This window comes from Notamacropus eugenii, chromosome 5 (assembly GCF_028372415.1).
Source record: "Notamacropus eugenii isolate mMacEug1 chromosome 5, mMacEug1.pri_v2, whole genome shotgun sequence".
In the NCBI taxonomy this organism is placed as follows: domain Eukaryota; kingdom Metazoa; phylum Chordata; class Mammalia; order Diprotodontia; family Macropodidae; genus Notamacropus; species Notamacropus eugenii.
The window spans coordinates 74,643,540-74,668,051 of record NC_092876.1 but is presented as its reverse complement, the minus strand read 5'-3'; the positions used below and the strand labels follow the sequence as shown (position 1 = coordinate 74,668,051).

The 24,512-nt window shown below is 37.9% G+C and overlaps 1 protein-coding gene across 7 annotated transcripts in view; it reads left to right on the top strand.

Annotated features, from left to right (window-relative positions):
• Positions 1 to 24,512, top strand: part of CCDC30 (coiled-coil domain containing 30) — a 165,877-nt gene that overhangs the window by 49,382 nt on the left and 91,983 nt on the right. For 5 of the 7 annotated variants that reach the window (XR_011967154.1, XM_072609733.1, XM_072609735.1 and 2 more), the window contains exons 8-13: positions 1,475 to 1,587; positions 9,031 to 9,110; positions 12,707 to 12,899; positions 20,191 to 20,292; positions 20,939 to 21,064; positions 22,151 to 22,288. Coding sequence is in view for 6 of the 7 variants with exons in the window: in XM_072609733.1 (XP_072465834.1) it covers positions 1,475 to 1,587; positions 9,031 to 9,110; positions 12,707 to 12,899; positions 20,191 to 20,292; positions 20,939 to 21,064; positions 22,151 to 22,288 (752 nt within the window). In the remaining variant the exon portion in view is untranslated. The remainder of the gene's footprint in view (positions 1 to 1,474; positions 1,588 to 9,030; positions 9,111 to 12,706; positions 12,900 to 20,190; positions 20,293 to 20,938; positions 21,065 to 22,150; positions 22,289 to 24,512) is intronic. The other 2 variants (XM_072609736.1, XM_072609732.1) reach the window with 1 other exon arrangement.

Here is a 24,512-nt window from a genome sequence, read left to right as displayed (position 1 = left end):
TTTTGGTCAAAGTCTGCCTTGTGTCTCAGTACAGATTTCCCCAGGAGAACCAAAGGCCATAAGGAATATCTGCTACACTGGAGGATCATGGTAGACTTGACCACCATTGCCCTTCATCAGTATGTTCAAGGCTCCTTACACAAAGAATAACATTCCTAGATAATTTTGAATCTGAGATTTTTTTTAAAATACTGGTCTTTTTTAACATTTTTAAAAATTTTGGGCTCTATAATATTCATTATACATGTGAAGTCATGCAAAATATATTTCTAAATTACCCATATTGTAAAAGAAAAAAAGAAAAAAAATAAAGAAAATGAAAAAATATGCTTTAGTATGCATTCAGAGTCCATCACTTCTCTCTCTTTGGAGGTAGATAGCATTTTTGATCATGGATCCTTTGGAATTCTTATGAATTATTGTATTGATCAGAGTAGTTGTTTTCTTTACAATATTGCTGTTTTGTGTACAGTGTTCTCCTGATTCTGTTTACCTCACTTTGTATCATTAGTTCATATAAATCTTTCCAGGTTTTTCTGAAATCATCTCCTTTGTCATTTCTTGTAGCACAACAATATTCCATCACATTCATATACCTCAGCTTATTCAACCATTCCCAATTGATGGGGATCCCCACAATTTCCAATTCTTTGTAACTACAAGAAGATCTACTATAAATATTTTTGTACATATAAGTCTTTTTCCCTTTTCCGTGATCTCTCTGAGATACATACTTAGTAGTGGTATTACTAGGTCAAAAGATATGGGGCTGGTCAGGTGACATGTTATTAGAAGTGAGTCAAGAGGAAAGGCATTTTTCTGGGGCCTGGTTCTGGCAAAGATATACAAAATTTTCTCAGTGAGTGGGTGATAGTATCATTTTGGATGGTTGTTTTATTTTTCTGAGTTTTTTTCAAGATTTTTAGGGTGAGGCAGGCAATTTCAAAGCTCTATTCCCTAGAAGTTACTATCCCCCTATCAACAACAATATTTTATCAACAACAACAATAATTTATATTTATATCAATTTGCTTTAAGGTTTGAAAAAGTATTTTCCTCAAAACAGCTAAGGTAGGTAGTGCAAGTATTACTATCCCCCTTTTACAGATGAAGAAATGGAGGCTCAGAAAACTTTTGACGTGCCCATGGTCACCAAACTAGTAAATGTCTGAAGCAGGATTGGTCTTGAGGTCTTCTGACTCTGGAGTCCAGTAGTACTCTTTCTGTTCCACCTTTATTGCCTCAGTAGCCCCTCTTAGTGACCTGGTATTATGAAGATTGGCTTGGGCTACTCCAAGGAAGTCCTTCCTATGGTATTAGCTACAATGATTCATTTTTGTATGTGGAAAAATACTATTTGTGAGATTACAGGGATGGAAATGTAGTGGACGTGGCTTAAATGTCAACAATGGCATCCCCAAATTATCCTTAGATTTAGCTTAGTCAATATGTTTTGTTACTTTCCTTGTTTTAGATTCAACTGATCTGCAAGAAACAAAGCAACACGGTGATAGAGTGGACAGAGAGACTTTGGCATTAAGAAATTACATCCAGGAAGACTCAGAAAGAAAAATGCATGTGGAATTGGTAAGACTTTAAAGAACTATTTTGTAATTAATAACTTCAATAGTATTATAACACTGTAGGACCTTTATAGATGTAGAATTGGTTCAAATTATGTCCCAGTTAGTACAAATAATGAATCCCCTTAAGGTGTTGCATTATGCCAATTCACACTTTTCAAAGTCATAATTATATGTAAAATATGGCTGTTGGTTCCAGTTCAATGGAAATATGCAATGAAAAAAATTTAAAATAAAACTTTATCTGTTTATTCACATAATAACAAAGAATAAGAAAAATGTATTATGATTCAAGCTAAGCAAAAGAGTCGTTGAAAAAAGTGAAATTAAAAAAATTAAAAATGATTGAATATTATATCTAAAAATAAGCCTACACTGATGATATGATGAAAACATTATCATTTAAAATATTTTAGCTGCACAGACTGAACTGTCTTCTTTCTTTAAATCTTCATAATACATTAGTAGGCACAGAGAACTTTATCCACATCTTGGGGAATTTGCACACTCACATACTCATACAATAAACCAAATGTGGTTGAATGAGGAATATGTGGAATATTATGTAAAATTAGTAATGCTTTAAATGTGATATTGTTGTCCTTAAAATGTTTTTCCACACCTGGGCTAAAATAACTTGAAAACTAGTCTTTGAGTGCAACGTTAGTCACCAACGCTTCTTATTTGCCTGCTGAAAAAGGAGAAGCAATCAGTGTGCGTTAGCATCTCTGAGCTTTTGAGACCAATTAACAAGAATTGGTTTTAATTTAAAATCTCATTTGGCAATAGCTCCTAAGAAAAGTGTATGGCAATCTGTAGACACTTTAAATCCAGGTTGAGTTTTTCTTTCTTAGAACTGTAAGTTCTGGAAGGAATCCTTTTCTAGAACATAAATGTTTCATCCACATTAAAAATGTATTGATCAGTGTATCCACCTTCTTTAATTTTTTTCTCCAAGACATTGGCCTATTTGGCTTCATCATCCTTATCTCTGGTAGTTTTAATGTAAAATTGAACAGGATTTTATAATCAGGTGAAACCACTGATATTTGCAGTAAAAGTTTCTTTGCTGTCTACTTTATTTCCATTTTTCTTCACTGCCTTAAATAAGCTTGAAGCTTTTGTCTAAATGACTGCCCTGCTAAGTAGGATACATTTTTAATTTATTTTTATGGCATAATAGTATTGAATTATATTCATTGGCATAGCTCTAATTTAAAACCAGATGGTAGCAGCTGAAAATATGGCAGGATAAAGGTAATAGTCTCTCTGGTACCAGTACTCAATTGAGTTCATTAATAACTTTGATCTCAAGATCTCTTCTAAATCACTCAGCTTGCCTGAGGAAGATTTTCCTTAAGTTTAGCAGAATCTAAACTGCTTTATGCAAGAGAGGTAGTGTTTCTATGAATATGTGGCCTTAAGGAGACCTGAACTAACATTTCCTGAAGTCCCTTTCTATATAGGCAAAGAATTGGGGGAATCAGCCTAAAAACTATCCATAAGGAAAATTTTATCACCTCCTCCTCCACTGCAGATATGGCAAGAGGAGGTTATTCCCCCAGGCGTTCAAGGATGCCTCCATTGTCCATCTCCATAAAGGTAAAGGGAATAGATTTTCCTGTGACAATCACAAGGGGATCTCTCTCTCTTAGTCATTGCTGGCAAGATTCTTGCTAGAGTCTTCCTTAATAGGCTGATCCTTCACCTGGAAGATGATCATATACCCAAGAGCCCATGTGGCTTCAGAAAGCGCTGAGGAACAGTTGATATGGTGTTTGCTGCCTGACAACTCCAGGACAAATGACAGGAGCAAAACAGAGGTCTGTACCCAACCTTTGTAGATCTGATCAAGGCCTTTGACACTGTTATTTGTGAGGATTTACAGAAAATTATGTCAAAATTTGGTTGCCCAGAGAAGTTCATCAGTATTGTACATCAATTTCATGATGGCATGTTTGCCCATGTTCTGGATAGTGGACAATGCTCTCATGCATTCCCAGTCACCAATGGAGTGAAACAGGGCTGTGTGCTTGCTCCCATGCTTTTTAGCATGATGTTTTCTATTCGGTCTAGAGGCCGAGAGCTACCTGAGTCTTCTTACCTTTCGCGGGTCTTTGGTGATCAGCCAGATAAACGTACTGAGAGAAGAGACTTTCCAGAGTCAAACAAGGGTTAGGCTTTATTCAGGGTCTCAGTTACGTATCCATATGCAGGGTGAAATTCTTCCTCAGGAGAGAGGAATCCTCCTCCTCCCAAGGGGCAAGGATCATACAGCAAGAGTATGGGAGTGGAAGAGGGGACGGACCCTCTTCCCTCCAAGGGCCCCTCAGCAGGAAGAGTGCCTTCAGGCTTTCCTGTCCCTATTTAAGCTCTCCCACTGCATAGTTTGCACGTGAATACCGTGCGTGCTCTCAGCCCCTAGCTAATTAACAACAGGTGTGCTCAGACCACGAACCAATCTCAAGGGTGGGATGCTCTCCCCAGCAAGTTTCCTGCTGAGAAGAGATGGAAAGACACACGATAGCTCGTGTTTACACCTCAATCCCCAGCTGTTCCCTCGGGGGCCTCGTGAGAACTCTGAGGTTTAGAAGTCCTCACTTTTACCTGCCTGAGACTGTCCACATGAAAACTGAGCTTACACCCCCAACAGTTTTCAGCCATGTTGTCAAATGCTTTCAGTGAGGATGAACACGGCATCAAGTTCAACTACCATCCTAATGGTAAGTTCTTCAATTTGAAAAGGCTACAAGCCAAGACCAAAGTGGAGAGAGTGTTGGTGCATGATTTTCTATTTGTAGATGATTGTGTGCTCAATATAGCCTCTGAAGCTGAGATGCAACAAGGTATGGATCAATTCTCTAAATGCCTGTGCTAATTTTGGCCTAATAATTAACAGCAAGAAAACACAGGTGCTCCATCAGCCACGTGGATGGCTGATCCATACTTGGAACCGTCAGTTACAACAACCACTAGGAGCCTGGATCACCTCTAGGTAAGCTGCCAGACCCCTATGGCCTCCAGCAGTCCCAGCTACCCCCCACCCCACCCTCAGCACAGCACCAGACACAAGGGTCCCCCATAGGCCTTGGGGCACCATCATTGCAGCATCAGGTAAACAGCCAGGGCCTGCAGCCTCTGGCACAAGATGTCTTAAGCAGTGTCCCTGCCACCCTGGGAGGAGAGCTCAAAATGAGAAGAAATGAAAAAGGCCAAAAAAAGATGAGAAAAAAAAACTGATCACAGAATGTTATTATGGTGACAGGGAAGATCAAGATATAGACTCAGAAAAGGACAACAATGTCAAAAAACCTGTGGGAAAAACCCCAAAGAAAAACAGGAAGTGATCTCTGAAAGAACTCGTGGAAGAGCTCAAAAAGGAGCTTGAAAATCATATAAGAGACATAGAACAAAAATTGAGGAAAGAAATGAGGGTGATGCAAGAGAATTATGAAAAAAGAGTCAACAGCTTGGAAAAAGAATACAACTCTTTACAAAGTTGAATTGGCCAAGTGGAAAAGGAGACACAAAATCCATGGAAGAAAACAACTCCTTAAAAAGTACAATTGGCATATTGAAAAAGGAAATACAAAAGCTCACTGAGGAAAACAACAACTTAAAAGTTAAAATTAGGCTAGTGGAATCTAATGACTCTATGAGACATCAAAAATCAATCAAATTCAAAAGAATGAAAAAAATAGAAAAAATGTAAAATACCTCATTGGAAAAATAACTGACCTAGAGAATAGATCCAGGAGAGACAATAAATATAGAAAATTAAGGGGATACCCATCAATTGGGGAATGACTGAACAAACTGTGATATATGAATGTCATGGAATACTGTTGTGCAATAAGAAATAATGAACAGGCAGATTTCAGAAAAACCTAAAAAGACATTTACAAACTGATGCAAAGTGAAATGAGCAGGAGCAGGAAAACATTGTACATAGTATCACCATCATTGTATGATGATCAACTCCAAATGACTCAGCTCTTCTCAGCAACACAGTGATCTAAGACAAGTACAAAGGACTCACAAAGAGAAATGCTGTCCACATCCAGATAAAGAACTGATGAATTCTGAATGCAGTTCAAAGTATATTGTTTCACTTACTTTATTCTTTTACATGCTTTTTTGTTTTGATCTTTTCTTCTTTCATAACTGTGACTAATATAGAAATATATTTCACATAATAGCATGTGTATAACCCCATAGCAAATTGCCAGCATTTTAGGAAGAGGGAAGGGGAGGGAAGGAGAAAAATTTGAAACTCAAAATGTTGTAAAAATAAATCTAAAAATTTTCTTGACATGGAATTAGGAAAAGGATAAAATAATATTTAAAAAAAGAATATTAGGCACAAGACAAAGATTCACCAATACCAAGGACATTTTCTAGGAATCCCAGACAATGTAGTCATGTCCTTGACAGGCTCTGGAGCTTTCCTTGGGTGTGATGACTGCAATAATCAGTTTGCCTCTTGGAACTCAGTTGGCCAGCTTTATCTATTGTCAGCCAGTAGCCATCTTTCTTCCTCCTTTAATAGCCTATTTAATCCATATTTGTTATAAGGGATTTGTTTATCTTTTTCAGTTGTATAGGAGCGCAAAAAGGGAGATAATTGAAAAAAATGAGATTTAATTTAAAAATCTGAAAAAAGAAAATATGTATCAAAATCTAGTAAAATCAGTTCCAAATCATGTATAACAAGTGTTTACAGCAAAAGACTATTGCATACTAAATGTTTTTTTAAAGGCAAAAATATAATAATTATATTCTAATTAGTGCTGTCCTGATGACAGTGCTACTCCCGAAGTATTAGGGAGAAGAGAATTAGTCCTTCCCTTGAGGAGCTTACATTCGAATGGAGAAGACAACACACACACACATGTAGGCTTTGTGTGACATTTCTTTGAAGGAGATGGAACCAGAAACTGGGTGGCCCAGGAAAGACCTCCCTCAGTCCTGAAGGAAACTAGGAATTCCTGGAGTCAGTATTATATATGAGGAACAGTACATATGCCAGTGTGGCTAGACTGTAAAGAGCATGGAGAAAGGCAGGAAGAGCCTGGATTGTTTAGAGCTTTAAATGACAAACAGAGGTGTTCATGTGTGACCTTACAGCTAACAGGGAGTCTCTGGAATTTATTGAGTGGCTGGGGGGTGGCTTACATGGTTACACTGGATCCTTCAGATAGATAGATAGCATTTAAGTTTTATAAATAACTCATGTTATAGTGGAAGGTGCTGTATTATACCATTTTACAGATGAAGAAACAAAGGCAGGATTTAAGTGACTTACCTAAGGTCACAAAACTAGTGTGAGGCTGAATTTGAACTTGGGTGTTCCTAACTCTGGATCCTTTCTTTATCCAATGTGCCACCTACCTGCCTAGGTAGAGCATTTATTAAGCCCTTATTGTGTGCCACACACTGAGTTATGTCGTAAGAACACAAATACAAGTGAAAAAGCAAGTCCCAGACCTCCAGGAGCTCACAGTCTGATGGGACAACTTGCCAACAATTATATACAGATGAGCTATGAACAAGAGAAGTTAGAAATACTCAACAGAGAGAAAGCACTAGAATTAAGGGGCATTAGGAAAGACTTCCTGTAGAAGGTTGAATCTTCAGAAGCCAGGTTGCCAAGAGGCAGAGATGAGGAAGGAGAACATTGTAGGCATGGGAACAGCTGGTGATAATGCCCAGAGTCAGGAAGTGGAGAATCTTGTGCAAGAAACAGCAGAGAGAACAGGGTCATTGAGTCACAGACTACATGGTGGGGTGAAGGTGTAAGAAGATTGGAGAGGAAGGTCTTGTAAAAGCCAAATAGACTTTTATATTTGATCCTGGAGGAGTTAGAGAGCCACTGGAGTTGTGGAATCTGGGAGGAAGCCACATAGTAGCTATGGTCAGATTTGTACTTTAGGAAGACATGTTTGAGGGCTGAACGGAAGGTAGACTGGAGCGGGGAGCCCCGAGGTAGGAAGACCAGCCAGAAGACCATTGCAGTGGTCCACATGTGATGGGAATGGGGCCTGTGCCAGGGTGGTAGCAGTGTCAGAGGAGAGGAGGTGTGTGTGAGAGATGGCAGGAAGGTAAAATCAGCAGGCCTTGACAACAGATTGGATGTGGAGTAGGTCAGGGAGGCTGTGAGAGAGCTGAGAATTGAGGATGACGCTGATGTGTCAAACTTGGATGTCTGTTAGGATGGTGTTCCCTTTGATAATAAGAGGAAGAGGAGAGAGTTTAGAGGAAAAGAATGAATTCAGTTTTGGACAGATTTGTGCTGAACAGAAAGGGGTTGAAGGGGCAGTGTGAGGCATCAGAGACAAATCCTCGTTTGAAGACAGTGTGATATCTGGCATGAGTTTTCCTCAAATGGAGGTTTAGGGAGGAACTCCCTGATAGGAGGAAGAGACCAGAGGGGTAGAAGTATGACCAATGTGAGAGGGACACTGGGACAGAGGGAGAAAGGTGCTCTGAGGTATTACCGGCTGGTCCAGGTTTAAAGAAAGCAAATCTGTTCACCTGTAATCTATGTTTTCCTCATCCAATTGCCCAATACTTTATTAAAGTCATTTAGTATATACTAGATGCAACCATAAAGTAATTAGCCTGCTTGCACCTTTTGTGGTTTTCTTTTTAAACAAACAAAGCTTACAAAGCCGATGAATGGTGTGCTTCAAAACACTCATACTTACTAAAAAACTCTACTGGAGATGTTATCAGAGATAGTTTACCAGCAGCACACAAAAGCTAGTTTAATTACTTTATTTTAAAAAAACAGCACAGTATTACTTAGATTATTCATTAGATTTATAAAGACAAAAGTTTTTAAGCATACATTAAGCGTACAGAGAAGAATATGTGATGCTCTCTGAAGGAAATTCAATGAGGTGTCCCCCCAAAAAGTTTTGAGTATTAGATGTATTATAGAATTCAATGGGTGTAAGCTCCCTCAAGGACCACTGTGAAAAGGATAATATGTGAATGATTTCTGGTGTTTGCTAATGATCACTTGCATTTCTTTAGAGCTGCACTAAATATAGATGTTTTTATTTATATGCAGCATGAGATTTTTTCTATAGAATATTCAGAAAGAACATGAACATCGAGAGCTTTTATTCACAGGATTTATGGATTTTTTGTGGTCAAGAGAATGAGCAAGTGAGGTCTTTGTATGGAGTGATGTGGGACATTAAAAAGAGTCTTCATTTTGTATTATTCTGTGTGTTTATGTACAGACTTGTGATCTCCTGATAAAATGTGAGCTGCTTGAAGGTAGGGACTGTTTCTTTTATTTTTTTTTTTATCTTTGCATTCTAGCACCTGACAGAATGTCTGACACATGAAGTGCACACTTCAGGAATGCTTGGTTAATTTGTTTTTATGACAGTCTGTGCTGCCATAACTTATTTATCATTTTAAATGTATTTGACAGGATAAAAAGAAAGAAATAGTGGCTAAAGACAACTGCGAAGCAGGCAGGAATGAAAAAAGTGATGAGACATTCCATGAAAGGTGAGCTTTGTGATCAGAGACAAGAGCAAGTTGCTCACACATTTTCTTCCCCATCCCATCGTGCTGCTGTGTTTATTTCCCTTTGCTCCATTACTGACTCCTGGGGAAGAGGATGACCTGGGGGAGTGACCTCTTTGCCCCTCTCTTCTTGCTCCCTCAGAGGGACCGCAATGCCTAGACCAAATAAATGAGCAGCACTTCTGATCACCCTGGCAAATTCCATGCCTTGCCACCTGTCATTCAGGAACATTGAAGAAGATATCCAGAGCAGTCAAATTGTGTCCCAGATTGGACCATACATGTGCTGTAGTTTGGACTCACTACATGCTTGTCACAAGTAGATATCATCGTTCAAACCTAATAATGGAAAACCCCACAAATCTATGTTTTTAAAAATAGTAATGACTCAAATTCCTTTAACACTTTAATGTTCATAAAACATGTTCCTTACAACGATCGCTGTGAAACAAGCAACACAGACGCCATTCTTACTTCACAGAACTGAGGTTCATTGAGGGGAAAAGCCTTTGTGGCTGGCCTGAGCTCAGATAGCCAGCAGCTATCCCCTTGATTTCCTGACTCTCCACACTGTTCCAATGTAAGAAGAAAGAGTTTGCTATAAATGTTACATTTGGGGACTTAAGGAAACCCTGTCTAGAACTACTCCCTTCTTTAATCCTTGTCTGTTAGAATAGTAGTGATTGCTGACACCAGGGAAATGATGCTAGGATGTGCAAGTGAATTGGATTTAAGTGAGGGAGGTAAGACAGAGTAGCATAATGACAGAATGACTTATTTAAGAGGTTTATTTCCTTTGTAATAATTATGTCTTATCTTTGACAGTGGATGAAGTCCTGTACTGCTACTCTCCATTCTCTCACCCATTAATTTCACTGAAAGAGCAACCACAGCTCATTCATAAAATGCTGAGACTAGACAGCCCTAGGAGAGAATATTCTAGTCCAGTTCTCTACTTCCAAAGTAGGTGACATCTAAGCCCTGGTGCATAAATGAGAATATTGTCCATTTTCAAAGACCTTCCTAAGAAAGAGCAGCTTTTCTTAGTAATCTTTTTAATATTTTATTTTCTTCATGGTTAAAAAGTTATTGTGCTTTAGTTTATATCTGTTTCCTCATATTTGTCTCCATCTTCTGAAATTTAATTAAAACAAATAAAACAGAAGAGCCCCTCCTATTGACTCCCCAGTCACTATGACTGGTTTCATTTTGATCATTGTTAAACCGTGGAGTAAGTATTAAAGAAATGTCTTTGTTACTTCCCTGCACATCTTTAAAATTAGGATCGCATCTCTCTTAGAAAAGTCCCATGGCTCACAGTTTTAAGGTCAAAGTAAACTTCTTTGTTATTACAAACTAGGACAGGGAGAGCCACCTATTGACTTACAGAGAAATTTATGTGAAGCAGGTTGGCTGTCATTATAAGCAATTTCCACTAATGCTTATGGTATAAAATGAAGAAGAAAAGGGTGAAGGGTAGTAAGTCAGGATCACAAGTTTTTATTAAGTACAAGTTAACAGTGTTCCATGGAAGGACAGATGAGAATGGAATATGCTGTTCTCAGATAAAATTCTATAAGGTTCTTTTTAGAGCTAAGAGAAATTGTAGTGATGAGAAGCACATGGTAGGCAAGAAATGCCTTGCAAGCAGTCCAGTGCAAAGATAAATCTGAATACAGAGGAGTGGGCATTTTTACACCAAAATGGAAGTCGACCTAGGGATGGAGTAACTCATGTTACCAAAGCGAGCTTGCTCATCTCTGAGTCTGCACAGGAACAGGAGGCTTACAGTGATCCTGTTTAAAAGCAGACATGAACTTGAACTAGATAACATTTTCAGATCCAGTTTGTCCGGATGAGTTTTGGGGGTAAGCAGCTTGTGATATATAAAGAATAAGTGGAAACTAAAAGTCATTAAGGAATCAGAAGTGATGATGATGTCAAATAAATCCAATGAAAATATTGCCATAGCACACTGTTTGCTGAGCTTGGCCACATACTGTATTATATACCTTCATCCTTCTTTTTTTTCACTTTGTCCATGGAACAGACATGTGGCTTCTGGGGGGGCACTCAGGTACCTAATGCTTTACCTCTGTTACTTACCCTGTCTTTGCTTTCTAGGACAGATGATAGCATTTTGTTTTTTAGGTATAGTGTGTATATAGTGTATGTGTATATGTGTAATGTACATATGCCCCTAACCCTCATAAAATCAAATTTATTGTCAGACAGATGGCCTCAATGCCATAAATTCTACAGATATAGATATACAAATATGAATAATAGAATTGCTGTATCAACCTAATTAGAATCCTCCGTTGATTGGAATTTAAAAGTTGCCATAGATAAGTCAATAAGTAGCAAGTATTTATTCATTACTATTTATATAGCCAATATTGGGCAATAATATTTCATGTGACTAGTAACTGGGTAACTAATGTATACCCACTAGTTAAGAATTCAGTACATTGTCATTGTTCTTGATTATAGTTTCTCCAGTATCTAAAATAATTTGGTAGTAATTTAGGTGTTAAGTGCTGCACCTTGAAGAACACTAGCAAACTGAAGACACATAGTAAATGATGTTTGAATCAAATCAAAGTTGGGACCTAGCATTTAGTATTATGCAATGAATGATGGCTGCCCAGACACTGGACAAAGTGCCCGTATTAGTGCGCCTAGTGCACTATGCAAGTGCACTAAACACCTGATAGAATACAGAAGTTTCAGAGCCTGGATTAGAAATGAAGGCACTTGATTTGCATTTGGCAGTCTGTCCTTTCTCTATTTGGGCAAAGGTTCGTTTTGACATATGGTGTCATGTCCTTATTGAAGATGACTACAGATGTTCTATAGGGAAAAAGCAATGCCATGTTTCCATATAATTAAGTAATGGGCTATGAGGTACTTCCAGTAGAAGATGCAACAAGTTTTTGCATTGAATTTTTTATGGAAAAAATTTTTATTTAAAAATTTTGACTTCATAATAGCTCAGAGCTTATCTTCCTCAGAGCAAATAAGACCCTATACAACCTGAGCTACCTCTGAGTTGTGCTACCTAGCTCTTGTTCCTGTGACTACCAAGCAATTCCATTCTAGCCTACTATCTGAAATGGTTGGCTAATGATTTAGCCGACTACCAATGTGGAGGCAGTGGCTTTCTACTATCCATATGGTTTAAGCTGATGACCACTCTAAATCCTTGTCTGATATATAATTTCTACAGAAACTTTTCTGGAGGATTCTGAGCTAGCCCACATACTTGGGGCTAATTATGGACTTTCTTGTGTTGCTAGTCTCTGAATTTAAAATTCTAAGGTTCCAGAGACTCTAGGGACACAAAAGCCACTTAAGACTTCTATGACCAAGCCATTCATCAATAATAATGAATCTGTAGGGTAATATTAGGCACACTCAAGGAATGATTCATTGTCCCTTCCCCAGTGGGAAGGAAGTGGAGAGGATGGCTGCATTATCTTTAGCACATATTGCATTGAAGACTAGACATTTGTGCTTGAGATGAAGCTATTTTGTTCTTGCCATAACTTTATTAGGTCCTTCCATTTTTGTTATAGATGTAAAAAGATGATTGAAGACCAGAAGTGCAAGCATACAGACCTTCTTCACAAGTTCCAGAAGCTTGAGGAGGATCATGAACATTTACTAGAGCGGAATGAAGAATTTGACCTTCTTTTGGGAGAGACTCAGAATCAAACCAAGAAAGAGAGAAAACAGTTTGAATGTCATGTTGAAAAACTTCACAGGAAAGTATGTCAGAAAAAAGAAAAATGCACACATTATTTTCAGTTGACCACTCAGTACTCCTATAACCATTGTCTGAAAGATCAGTCTAGTCTCAAGGCCTGCTGAGCTTTCAGGGAATGAGCTTCTTCAAGGAACCCGAGAGAATTTTGCCCAGGGCTTCTTAATTAGTGTATTCTAAATCTTGCCTGTCTCTAAACTTGGGCTCAAAATATTAAGCCTTCCAGAACCTTTGTGGTTCTTCAGCTAGTTTGGGTTCCTAGATCTAATGTACTCAATCATTTAATTATTTTTTTTACTGCCTTTTGCCATTGCTGGTATCCTCTTCCAACCAATGCCTATCCACCTTTTCTTTTGTTCCCCCTACTGCCATACACTCCACACCACAAGTGTGTGTGTGTGTGTGTGTGTGTGTGTGTGTGTTAGGTTTATTCACAAGAAAAAAGTACAGAATATACAGGGTTATGGTAATCAAATATGTTTGTAAAACAAACCATACAATAGAAATTGGTGGATTCTATAGCCCATTAACTTACCCTATCCTATGGTTCCTATCTGAATTTTTGGTTATAATCATGCTTCTTCCTGGTGCCCTGGAGTATCCTCTTACCTTCAACATGAAAGTGTCAGTTTCTTCCTTTAACACTCCCAACCAATTTGTTATTCTCCTGCCTGGCTACTCTAGACGGAACTCAGTTACCCATTCTGTAATTATACTCATAGCTAATTAACTTCCTAACTGCTCGGTGACTTTTGGTGTTCCAACCACAGGGAAGAAGGGGAAAAAAGGCATAATACATATATACATATATATATTTCAAAAGTATTTATTTAACAAACATTTAAAAATTTTTAAGTGCCAAAATCTCTTCCTCCCTCTACCCCTTCCCCACCCTTTGAGAAGACAAGTAATATGATATCCATTGTACGAATCATACAAAACATATTTCTATATTAGCCATGGAAAATGAAGTGAAAATAATATGCCTTAACCTGTACTCCATAATACAAATTATTGCACTGTTCCTATAGCCAAAAAATATATAGTTCAATCCCATACTCAATTTACTCCCAATCTCATGCTAGAGATGCACATGGTACCAAGAGCTCAGGTTAACTTCGGAGCTTTGCACTTCTTATGAATCAAACCTCACCTAGAAATCTGGGGGAAATCTCTTAACTGGACAAGCTATATCTCCTCCAGCTCTTCAAAGACCTGTGCTTTCATTGGTATACCTACTCCCTCCCCAGACACAGAGGTAGGACCTCTATAAACTTGGTGGAGACTGGCTTGAGAAGTTTCTGTGACTTAAAATACATCACTCTACGGTACAAATAAGCCTGCTGCCTCAATATCAAAAGGAAGTTTTATTAATGAGGAAAGTGCTGCGCAAGAAATGTCACTATGAAAGGCAGTTTAGTCAAAGATCACTTTCCCCCCTATCTTTTGGTGGGGGAGGGATGTGGGGATGGGAGAGAAGTGCAAGGAGATAGGGACCCGGGGAGTAGGCAGGATGGCTGGAAATGATTCTTCCTGACTATGTGTCAGTCTCAGGAAGTGACCTCTTAAGCATCCTACCTCTATTCCCTTTCCCCTCTCTCCTGGATGGAATAGAGAACTAGAGGAGGCCAAACGTTCTCATATTCAGAGCAATTTGTGAGGTCTCTATCTCTTTTTCCAGTCAGCAAGGATATGAAGAGATTAGCTCAAGGGATTTTAGCCTAGAGCAAGGGTACTAGTTTAATATGGCTTCTTTCCTCTACAGAATTAGAAAGTTTAGAAATACAGATTATTAATAAAACTCATAAAAAACTCTGAGCCCCCAAGCGATCTTTTTGATCTCTAGGCAGGAAATGTTTTCCAGACAACTGAATTCTGTATAGCCAGTTATCCATCAGCTTTCTCCCTTATCTACCATCTATAGCAAAGATTAATTCAGGATGTAGTAAATTTAGCAAGACATCATTGGAATATAAGCAACCAGTTGACAAATTTAAAAGAGTAAAGAAACACTTAACAGTAAACAATGCTGGCTGTGTAGAGGCAGCAGTAGGACACTATCGTCCCTGCAGCTTTTCTGAGTGGCAGGCACGGCTCCTGGATTCCCTGCCGGGTTTTCTTTATATGATGAACAGTAAGCTAGGGAAGGAAAGAAGCTCCAGCTGCTACAGGGACTAGAGCCAGTCTCCCAGAAAACATCTTCCATCTGTTGTTGTCTCTATGCTCTTGTCTTCCTTCCAAGTAGTTAGAATACTTCCCAGGCTGGCATAACCCTGCATGGTCCAGACCCAACTACATTATAGTTCTGTCTCTTCAGAGACTATGAAAGCACAACCTTCACAGGACAGCCAGGTCAAGCCCTTCTCTGACTCTTACGTTCTCCACAAGAATTTAAAATTTACATCCCCTTACAAATCACCTATAGTAAACTTGAAATTTGGTATTATATAGCAGAGCATCAGAATATACAGCAGTCCTTAACAGAATAAAGATGATTAACTCAGCATCCCAGGTAATCACATGAGGTTGCCATCAACAAAACATGCAACAGACAGCGCAATGCAAAGCACCACTTGACAGGTTGCCTCAGTGGCTACAGGCACAAATTATATTCAGGATATATTTCATATGCATATGTCACAGAAGTACATGGATACCTATGTATCACAAATATATGTAACAAACAAAATTAAAGAAATAACAACACTAGTAGGTCTATAATAGTAATGTCAGTAGATCTACAAAATAATAAAATGTATAAATATAATTAACATGTAGAAATAAACAACAAAACTAGGCATAATTAATAGATTAATATAGCTAAAATATATACAGTGTATCAAAGCAAAGCAGATTAACGTGATTAAGAAAATAATAAAAGCGTACTTAAATATGCAGTTATTAACATGTGCATTAATGAACATAGTTAACTTGCATATCACTCATTACATGGGTGAATATTAGCATTATCATATGGTTACATTTGTAATGTTTCCGTAGTTTCACTTGGGACATAATAGTTAATCTGATCACTGTTCATTGGTTAACCTGGTCACTGGTCATTTCCTGTTCTCCTACAGTTTGCTGATATGTCTTTCCCCCCATACCTGTGCTACTTGATAGTATGGGCTGATCATAATTCTCATCAACGCTGGCTTAAAGTGATACTGAAAGGTATATCTGTATTCTGGGGTCTCTATAGCTAAAGAACTAGGCAGAAAAAAGGGATTTGCCCCCTTCCATTATTTGGACTGTGCGTTGGGCTATATATTTAGTACATAGTCATGTTCATGTGAAATATCTCTCTTAGAGGTTTTTTGTCTGATTCAAGCAGTCTCCTGTTTCATGTCTGCCAAGCTGAGTGTCCAGAAATCTCCAGCTGCCAGTCAGGGAGCCCAATTAACTCATTAATTGGTACTATGTGACTGTGGTGAATTGTCTTTGCAGGGCCCCACCAGTCTCTGAGGCCATTTTGTAAAAAGACGAATTATGCAGTCTCTTTACAAGTAGATATGGAGTAGCTTTCCAATGATTTGTTAACTTGTGTGTCTCATGAGCACCAAGATTTTTCAACAGAACTCTATCACTTTGTTCAACATCTGGCAACTTGGGTATTATATTGTAATTTATTTCTTCTTCTGGGCTGAAATTGTAGCTAGGTAATAAGCTTCCTTCAGCTTCCAGCAGTTAAGAGATATACTTATTATGAATGATTGCTGTCTCTCCATCCTCAGAAACTCCAAAACCCAAACATTAGCAGGTAGGGTGTAAAGTTGGCAGCATCATTTCTGATGGAATGCCTTTGTCTCAATGGATCCTGGCAAAAATACTTCTCCCATGATACGTTAGCAACCATGGAAGCTTTCTGATTTCTGATTAGGTATGCCTGTGCATATGTTACGAAGTCACCACAAATTTATGGCTTATGTTCTTGTTGTGTCATTCCAGAGACAGGAAATAAATGCAAACAAGTTCCAAAGGTTCACTAGTATTTCTGTTCTCTAAATATTCACAGGAGTCCATAGTACTTTTCTTTGAGCAGAACTAGCATAAGTCTCACATTTCTATTTAATATCTATGGTCATCTTAGGCCTACAAAATCTCTTTCTTACCAACTCTAGAGTCCTCTCTTAATCCATTTGTCCAAAGTCATCATGCAAAGCTTTCATGACTATAGAGTGATTTTCTTTGAGTAATGCTAGCTACTCCTTGATACCATATTTGGTATCTGTGACAGACTGGGATATTGTACAGCTCAAACTTCTGTCATTGTCTCAAAGTCTGATACTCTGAATTTTTGTTCCCAATTTTCCTTGTGTCATGTTGAGTCTCTAATGGCAAGTCACTGAATTTGTCCTGGGTTTGAGCTTTATAGAAGTATGAAATTCAAGGAATTGTGAGCAGTTGAGTGGCAAACACTAATGTTAGAGAGCTGAAATTTGTGTATTTTTTTACTTTTATTTTTAAAATAAATTGACACATTTTGTCTTAAAGTAATATTTCCTTAACACCCACACAAATCCCTTTACAAAGAACATTCTCCAAGAAAACGTTTTGGTTCTGAATTATTAACATAATGAAAGAACAAGTCTTTTAATTTTGGCAGTTCCTACAATTGATCATTGTATTTGACTAGAATTTGATTGCCCCTCCATGCTGCCTTTGATTAAATTATTACAGTCATTGTGTATGTTGTTCCTTTGTCCACCTTTCTTCCCTTGGCATCTGTTTATTTTTCTTCTCATACTTCTTAGACTATTTCTTAATAGTTCTACTTTACAGAATAGTTAGACTTCATTGAGTTCATATACAAATAATTTACTCATAATTCCAAAATTGTTGATCACATATTTTTATTTTTTCTCTTTTGTTATCTATGAACCTTTTTCAGAATGTATGGTGTTTTTTTTAATGACTTAAAAATTTCCTTGGGATATAGACCCAATGGTAATATTTCTTTGTCAGCAATAATTTAGAATCTTTTCTTGCTTTATTTCAAATTGTTTTCTAGAAAAAATGAGCTAGTTGACAGCTCTATCAGTGTGCCTGCCCATGACCAGTCCAGATATAAGTTTTCTCATTTTTTAACTTCATTGATAGCTTGTAATGAGAATTGGTATCTTTGTGCTGTGTTTATCCATTTCTCAGGTTATTTGTAATTTTGAACATTTTTTCAGGTGTCTATTTGCAATTTGTGTTTCATTTAACACTGTTGTTCGAATCCTCTGACCACTTCTCTATTAGTAATTGTCTCTTTTCTTGTCTATTTGTGTCAGTTTCTTATAGATTTTGGATGTCAGACTTTTATCAGAGATCCAACTCCTATATTTGATGGCACTATTCAAATGTGGGTTTCTTGCTATAGGATGATAGTGTCAGCTTTGACAATCTTGTGGTACCAGAGTCCTTATCCATACCCCTATATGGGGCCTACTCTCCTTCCTATGTGTGAGGAAGGACAGTGGAACACTCAGAGCATAGAATTCTGAGCTGTTATCTTCTCTCTTGAGCCGTTGGTGTCTACCCCCAGCTGATGAGACAAATTGCCCAGCAAGGGCACTGACCCTCCACTTTGCTTGCTCTGCTGAAAGGTGAGGTGGGCTACCTTCAGCTACACTTCAGAAATTATGATAACCCACTGCTATCCATTCTTTGCTGCCCCTTTGCTAAATTTTCCTGCTTTATCCTTTGGCCTCCTAAAGTATAAGTTCCTTAAAATACACCTGTTCTTGGTGTGTCAAAGACATCTGTGGAATAAGCTTTCTTTTTTCAAATTTTTCCTTTTTTAAGTCAGTGCTTTCTCCATATGTTCTCCATGTGTCATAGTCAGTGTAGTGATGAGATTGAGGTAAATATAGGTATTCATTGAATGTATAAGCAGGGATGGGGAACCTGTGCCCTTGAGGCCACATGTGACCTTCTAGGTCATGGGGTACGGCCTTTTGACTGAGTCCAATTTTTGTAGAATAAATCCTTTTATTAAGGTGATTTGTTCTGTGAAGTTTGAATTCAGTCAAAGGACCATACTTAAGGACCTAGAGGGCCACATGTGGCCTCAAATCTGCAGGTTCCCCACCCCTGATCTAGAGTGTGGACAAGATAGAGCAGGAACTGGTCTAAAGAACCTAGATAATTAGAACTGAAAGTCCCTTAGAGGACACCGAGTTGAATTCTCTTATTAAAGAGATGAGGAAACTGAGGCCCAGAGGATATAAATGAATTACCTGAGGTTTCCCAGTAGGTTAATACCAGAGATAAGATTAGAACCCATTAACACCAGTCTTAGCGATATGCATCTCCAGTATCTCTGCTATCTGATATGTGGGAAAAATTGTCACAATGAAAATATAACCTCTTAAGAATCAAACTAATTATGCAGTAAACAGATGACATCAGTAATATTTCTAAATAGGCCTCTTGGCCATACCACTGGCTATTCTAAGATAATAAGACTTTAACATTTGTAGCTTTTATAATTACCTTTTAGTAAAAGTTTCTAAAATAGCACTTTTTAGGCATTAACTTTTCCACATGTCCTCATTCATCAACTGATAATTTTCTCCCCTATCTTATTAATGCTGAATCACTGCTAAAGTCCTATTCTGATGCCTCATGGAAGTGACCTTGGGGGTTTGAAGGCTATTCCAGTGAATTATGAACTGTGACAGCCCCTATCAATCTAGAAAGACTTTTGTATATGGGCCTGGGGACCGTGTCTTTTGTGTTGAGAGCCATCCTAGCTAAGATTCAGAGAGGCTTATCACCAGAAGGTTAGCCACCAGGTGAAGGATTGTTTTGGCCACAGCAACTCATGAAGTCCATCTACTAAGGCATGGAGGGTTTATAGTCTGTGTATCTACTCTGATGAAATTATGGATCCTTGAAGTAAGGATTATTGCTGAACATGAGATTCAGAGAACTAGGTTGTGCAAGCTACCAAAGTCTGAGTTGGGATTAGAATGCAGATATCATGTATTATTTTCATGCTTCATTGAGGATCCTTTCCCACTCTTTCCCTTTGGGTCCCACCTGATGAGCAGCAGCAAAGACTCCAGAATTGGACAGTCTGGGCCCCAGAACACATCAACCAAGGATCCAAAGCCAAATAGGAGACGGGGTTTGTTAGCTGGAGGGAATCTCTATGGAGCAGCCTAAGATTAGTCAAAGAAAAGCTTTGTGGCTTTGGATCCGACCTCATTTTTTCAAAGTTGGAATTTAGTGTGTGCTGAAATACTGCTGCAGAATTTCAATGACAAATATACATTTCTTTTTTACCTGTGATTTATTTGGGTTAAGATCTCTAGCTTAGAGACTGAATTATCCAAAATACAAGAAGGCAAAAGAGAAACCGTTATGAAAAGTCAAGAAACTATTACAAAAGCAGAAGACTTCCAAGAGGTAAGAACTGCAAAGGTTTGATCCCTGGCTGAATGTTAGAAATTAGGAAAAAGAGAAAACAGATCTCTGCCCTTCAGTCAACAATTCACCAACCTCTGTGGAGGACAGCTCGTTGAAAATGTACTTACTTAGAAGAGGGAGTTTGGGAGGTGTTCCAGTAAGGTGCACAGAGAGAAATGGCACCTCTGGGTTTCAATGGAGTCTAGAAAAAGATGTAGTGTTAGAGTTTGTTACTGTGTCCTCGCACCTGCCAGCATTGTTTGATTTACTTGACAGCTGTGTACTCAGAGTGGAGAGGGGTATTTCATCGGCTCTTTGATTTTAATGAAAACATACTCTAGGCCTCTCTGGTTCCCTTTGCTTATTCTGTGTACATGGAGTAGTCATTTAAATATTTCCCCAAGTAGCTTTTCCAGTTGGGGAGAGACTGTTGTGCTCTCCTGACACAAAAAATTAGGTCCACTTGGCAATTTTAAAAAAATTGTAAATTAATTTGATATACAAACAAACTTGGGTATTATAAGCCAATTTTTTTTTCTTAATACGCTGATTGTGAAACTTAGATAGTATATGTCTATCTTCAGCATTTGTTGGAAGAAACTTGTGGTTTTTGGATATACTTTACAATGAATGATCATTTTTACAGGTAGTGATAATGAACCAAGAACAATTTGAAGTACTTGAAAGTAAGTTATCAGAAGAAAAAGCATGGAGAAAACAGTTGGCATCTGACCTTAAAAAGGCGCAGAAGGTTCTGCAGGCTGAAAGTCAGGTATTTTATCATTAAGTAGATTATTGGACATGGCACGTTTTCTTGCTTAGACAATTCACCCATAATTTCTCTTGAATGAATCATAAAGTGAGAAGTATATAGAACATATATTGTTAGTAATAATGATGAACTAGATCCAATATTCTTTACTTTAGTTCCCTGACCTGCATAACTGCGCAACAGTTCATTGGGTGGCCTGCTCTTATTATTGTAATGTGGTGTTGCCTACTGTCCTGTATTAATAGGGGTGCTCCTCTTTTTTTGGCATTTTATCCTACCATCTTTGAAAAACCTGTCTGGATGAATGATCTGCATTTGAGGAGAAACCAGGAAATGACTTTATTTAAGTCAGAGTCTGAGAAGTTTCTTTTGAATCCAAATGTGACTGATTTCAGGGTGACAGCCCCAAAGGTATCTTCCCACCTAGGGTCTGTAGATGTAGGGCTAGTAGAGCTGCTTCCACTTCACCTCCCCTACCATTTGCCCTAGCACTGCTCACTGATCTCAAAATTTCAGAGAAATTTAAAAATTCTACCCCAGAAATATACATTGTAGATGCTTGTGAAGTTCTGATACTCTGATGTATGATTTTAATCAACTTTATTATTTTCTTAAGCTCTACTCCCACCATAAAGTTGGTGCCCCAAACTGACCCTCCCTTTATCCATCCACCCCATCTGTCAAGCATCATATTATTTGATGTATCACCATAGAAATAGGGGACTATACTGAAATACCTGAATGGAAAGAACTGCAAGGGAATGGTGGTTAAATTCTGACAGTTAAGTGAGTTCAAATGTTTTATTAAGTTAATTTAGAATAGCCAAAAAATTACATATCCAGGACTTCAGATAATCTTTTCTATACTTTATAAGTTTTGAAAACTTGGGGAAAGAGTGATTTCAATAATTGATTTTAAGTGATACTTGAACCAGTGATTGAGGGCTTTGCCAGTAAAATGTTTTAGAAGGATAATAAATCTCTGATTGGTATAATTTTAAGAATTAGATTTTATAAAACTATATGTACTATATGTGAGGAAATAGTCTCATTTTATTCTACTAAATGTTTTTATTTCTTAATCAGGAATTAGAAAGATCAAAGTCAGAGCTTTTGTATCTTTTTAATAAAGTTCAGAATCTTGAAGGGTCAAGAGAAGACAGACATTTTTTTTTCACAGCATATGAAGTACTACAAAAAGAGAATGCCTTTTTAGAAACAAAGGTGAGCTCTGATGAACAAGTATTTGAATGTTCATTGTTTGACATAGAATCCCTTGTTTCCATTTCTTTGGAGTATAATAACAGTCAGTAGTCAATAAACATCTATTAAGCACCTACCATTTACACTCCTGTGGGGGAGAGAACACAAAAAGAAGCTGACAGGGGTCAGGCAGGTCATTGGCTTGATGACATCCTGAAGCCCGGTCAGCCAGTGTGGGCATTTATTTGAGGTGAGAGTTTCCACGTTGATTTCATCTTTCAGAATGATGGGTTTCTGGAAATGATAAAAGCAGGAAAGTAACAGGGTGGGAAATGAGGAAGAGAATTCCCCTAATACCTTCCTTAAAGGTGAAGGATCTGGGAGGAATTCTCCTTCATCTGCTCTCAGCTGTCTTCAATCAGGGGCTAAGATGTTGAGGATATGTGTCCCTGCTTTCAGAAACCTGTATTCTACTTAGGGAGGGGGTAGGATATAACATTTATAACTGTAACATAGACTACTGCCTAAAGACCAAATACATTTTATTTTCCACTCTTGGAGTTTTCTGGAACACTTAACAAGATTGGGGAGTCTATAGGCTCTCTGCTAAGGACTCCAGTTTCTACCAGTAGTGTTCTCTCAATTGCAATTTTCATCGTAAATTTTACAGTCAGATTAGCTTTTACATGGATTTATTTACTTTAAAACATATAATCATAAATATACAAACTTATTTTCCCAATATATGGTAGACATAATCCTTTCCCCTTTGACCACTTTGCTTTCTATAGATTACAGTTCTACTTCTAAGTCTATAACTCCTCCTGGACTAAAGTCTCAGTCACCCTGGCTTCTCAGGGCTTCAAACTTAAATTTTAGCAAATGAGAATTAGTTTAGAAATCAGAACTGTGTGCAAAGATGAGGAAGGATTGGGGATAATGTGTTGTATATTTTAGGATATGTCCGTTTGAATTTTTCTCTATAAAATTCAAGATTCAATCCATACTCACAATGAAAGTTGAATCCCTTAAAAACCTTGATCTCAGATTAGTTCCCCACTGAACTCATTTTGGGAAGATTACCAGTATAAAAGGATGACTCAGATATCTCTAGTACAAAAGGTTCAGGTTAGAAGCACAACTGGGAAATATCTAAGTGTATGACTGTGCTCAAGTTTCTTCTTAAAGTTAAAAAAGGGTACTAGGACCAGAGCCAGAGCCAGATCCATGTTAAGGGATGATTTCACCGTATGATTTCAGGGGTTCTGTTTTTAAAGTTTTTTGTAGGAATACCTTTTATTTAGTAATCAAAACAATATGTTCTGAAGTTTTGTGCCGTTCACAGAGTGTGGTTCCCAATTTCTTACTGTAGTTTAATTACCCATAAAATATCCATATGCTACATATAAGTGGGTATAAGAGAAAAAGATTCATGGTATAGTGAACATTTTGCTAATAGCATTGAAAACTAAAAATACTAAATAGAAGATAATACCTACAAAACAAAAACAAAAACTTTGAACTTGAAGCCAAGACATTTCTTAAAAACATTCCTTTCATTCCTCTTTTTGGTTGAAAACATTAAAATCTCAATAGTCCAGGTCATCGATTATCCTCCTCCTTCTCAGCAGAAGCATATCTGAAAGATCATAACTTCCAAAGACTGTCTACAAACAGAGCAGCTCTAGGTAAAGTTGTCGTGGAGGTGTAGTTTGTAGATGTTAGCCTACCCCTAGACTTTGGGAAACCTCATGGAGCTTCAAAACTAGAAGACCTCCAAGAATGAAGGGATCATGCCTTTGCTAAACTTGATTTCTCCTAGCATGTAACAGATAGCTCTGCACTTAGTAAGTATATATTGAATAAATGATGTCCCTAGCTAGTCCAAGCATCCAGGCCTGACCGACTCAGACAACATCCCGTGCTCAGAACCTCTCCTCCCTCCTATCAAAGCATACTTACTGCTCATCTTCCTTTCAATTTCATTAACTAGCCTATGCTGAAGTAATCATGGAAAATAATGTTTTAATGGGGAAGCCTCCCTTTTCTATTCTTGTCCATTCTCAGATAGCAGTATACTTTCATAGTTATTTTCTGTTACCTCCCCATGCTCCCTAATATTTTTTTGTCCTCAACTAAGAGAAAGGAATCTAAGACATAGAATTTTGGCCAGATAGGCAAGGAGGAGAGTGTCCGAGCAGACTGATATGGAGGAGCTCGTTGGGGAAGGCAGGGCTTTGTTGGC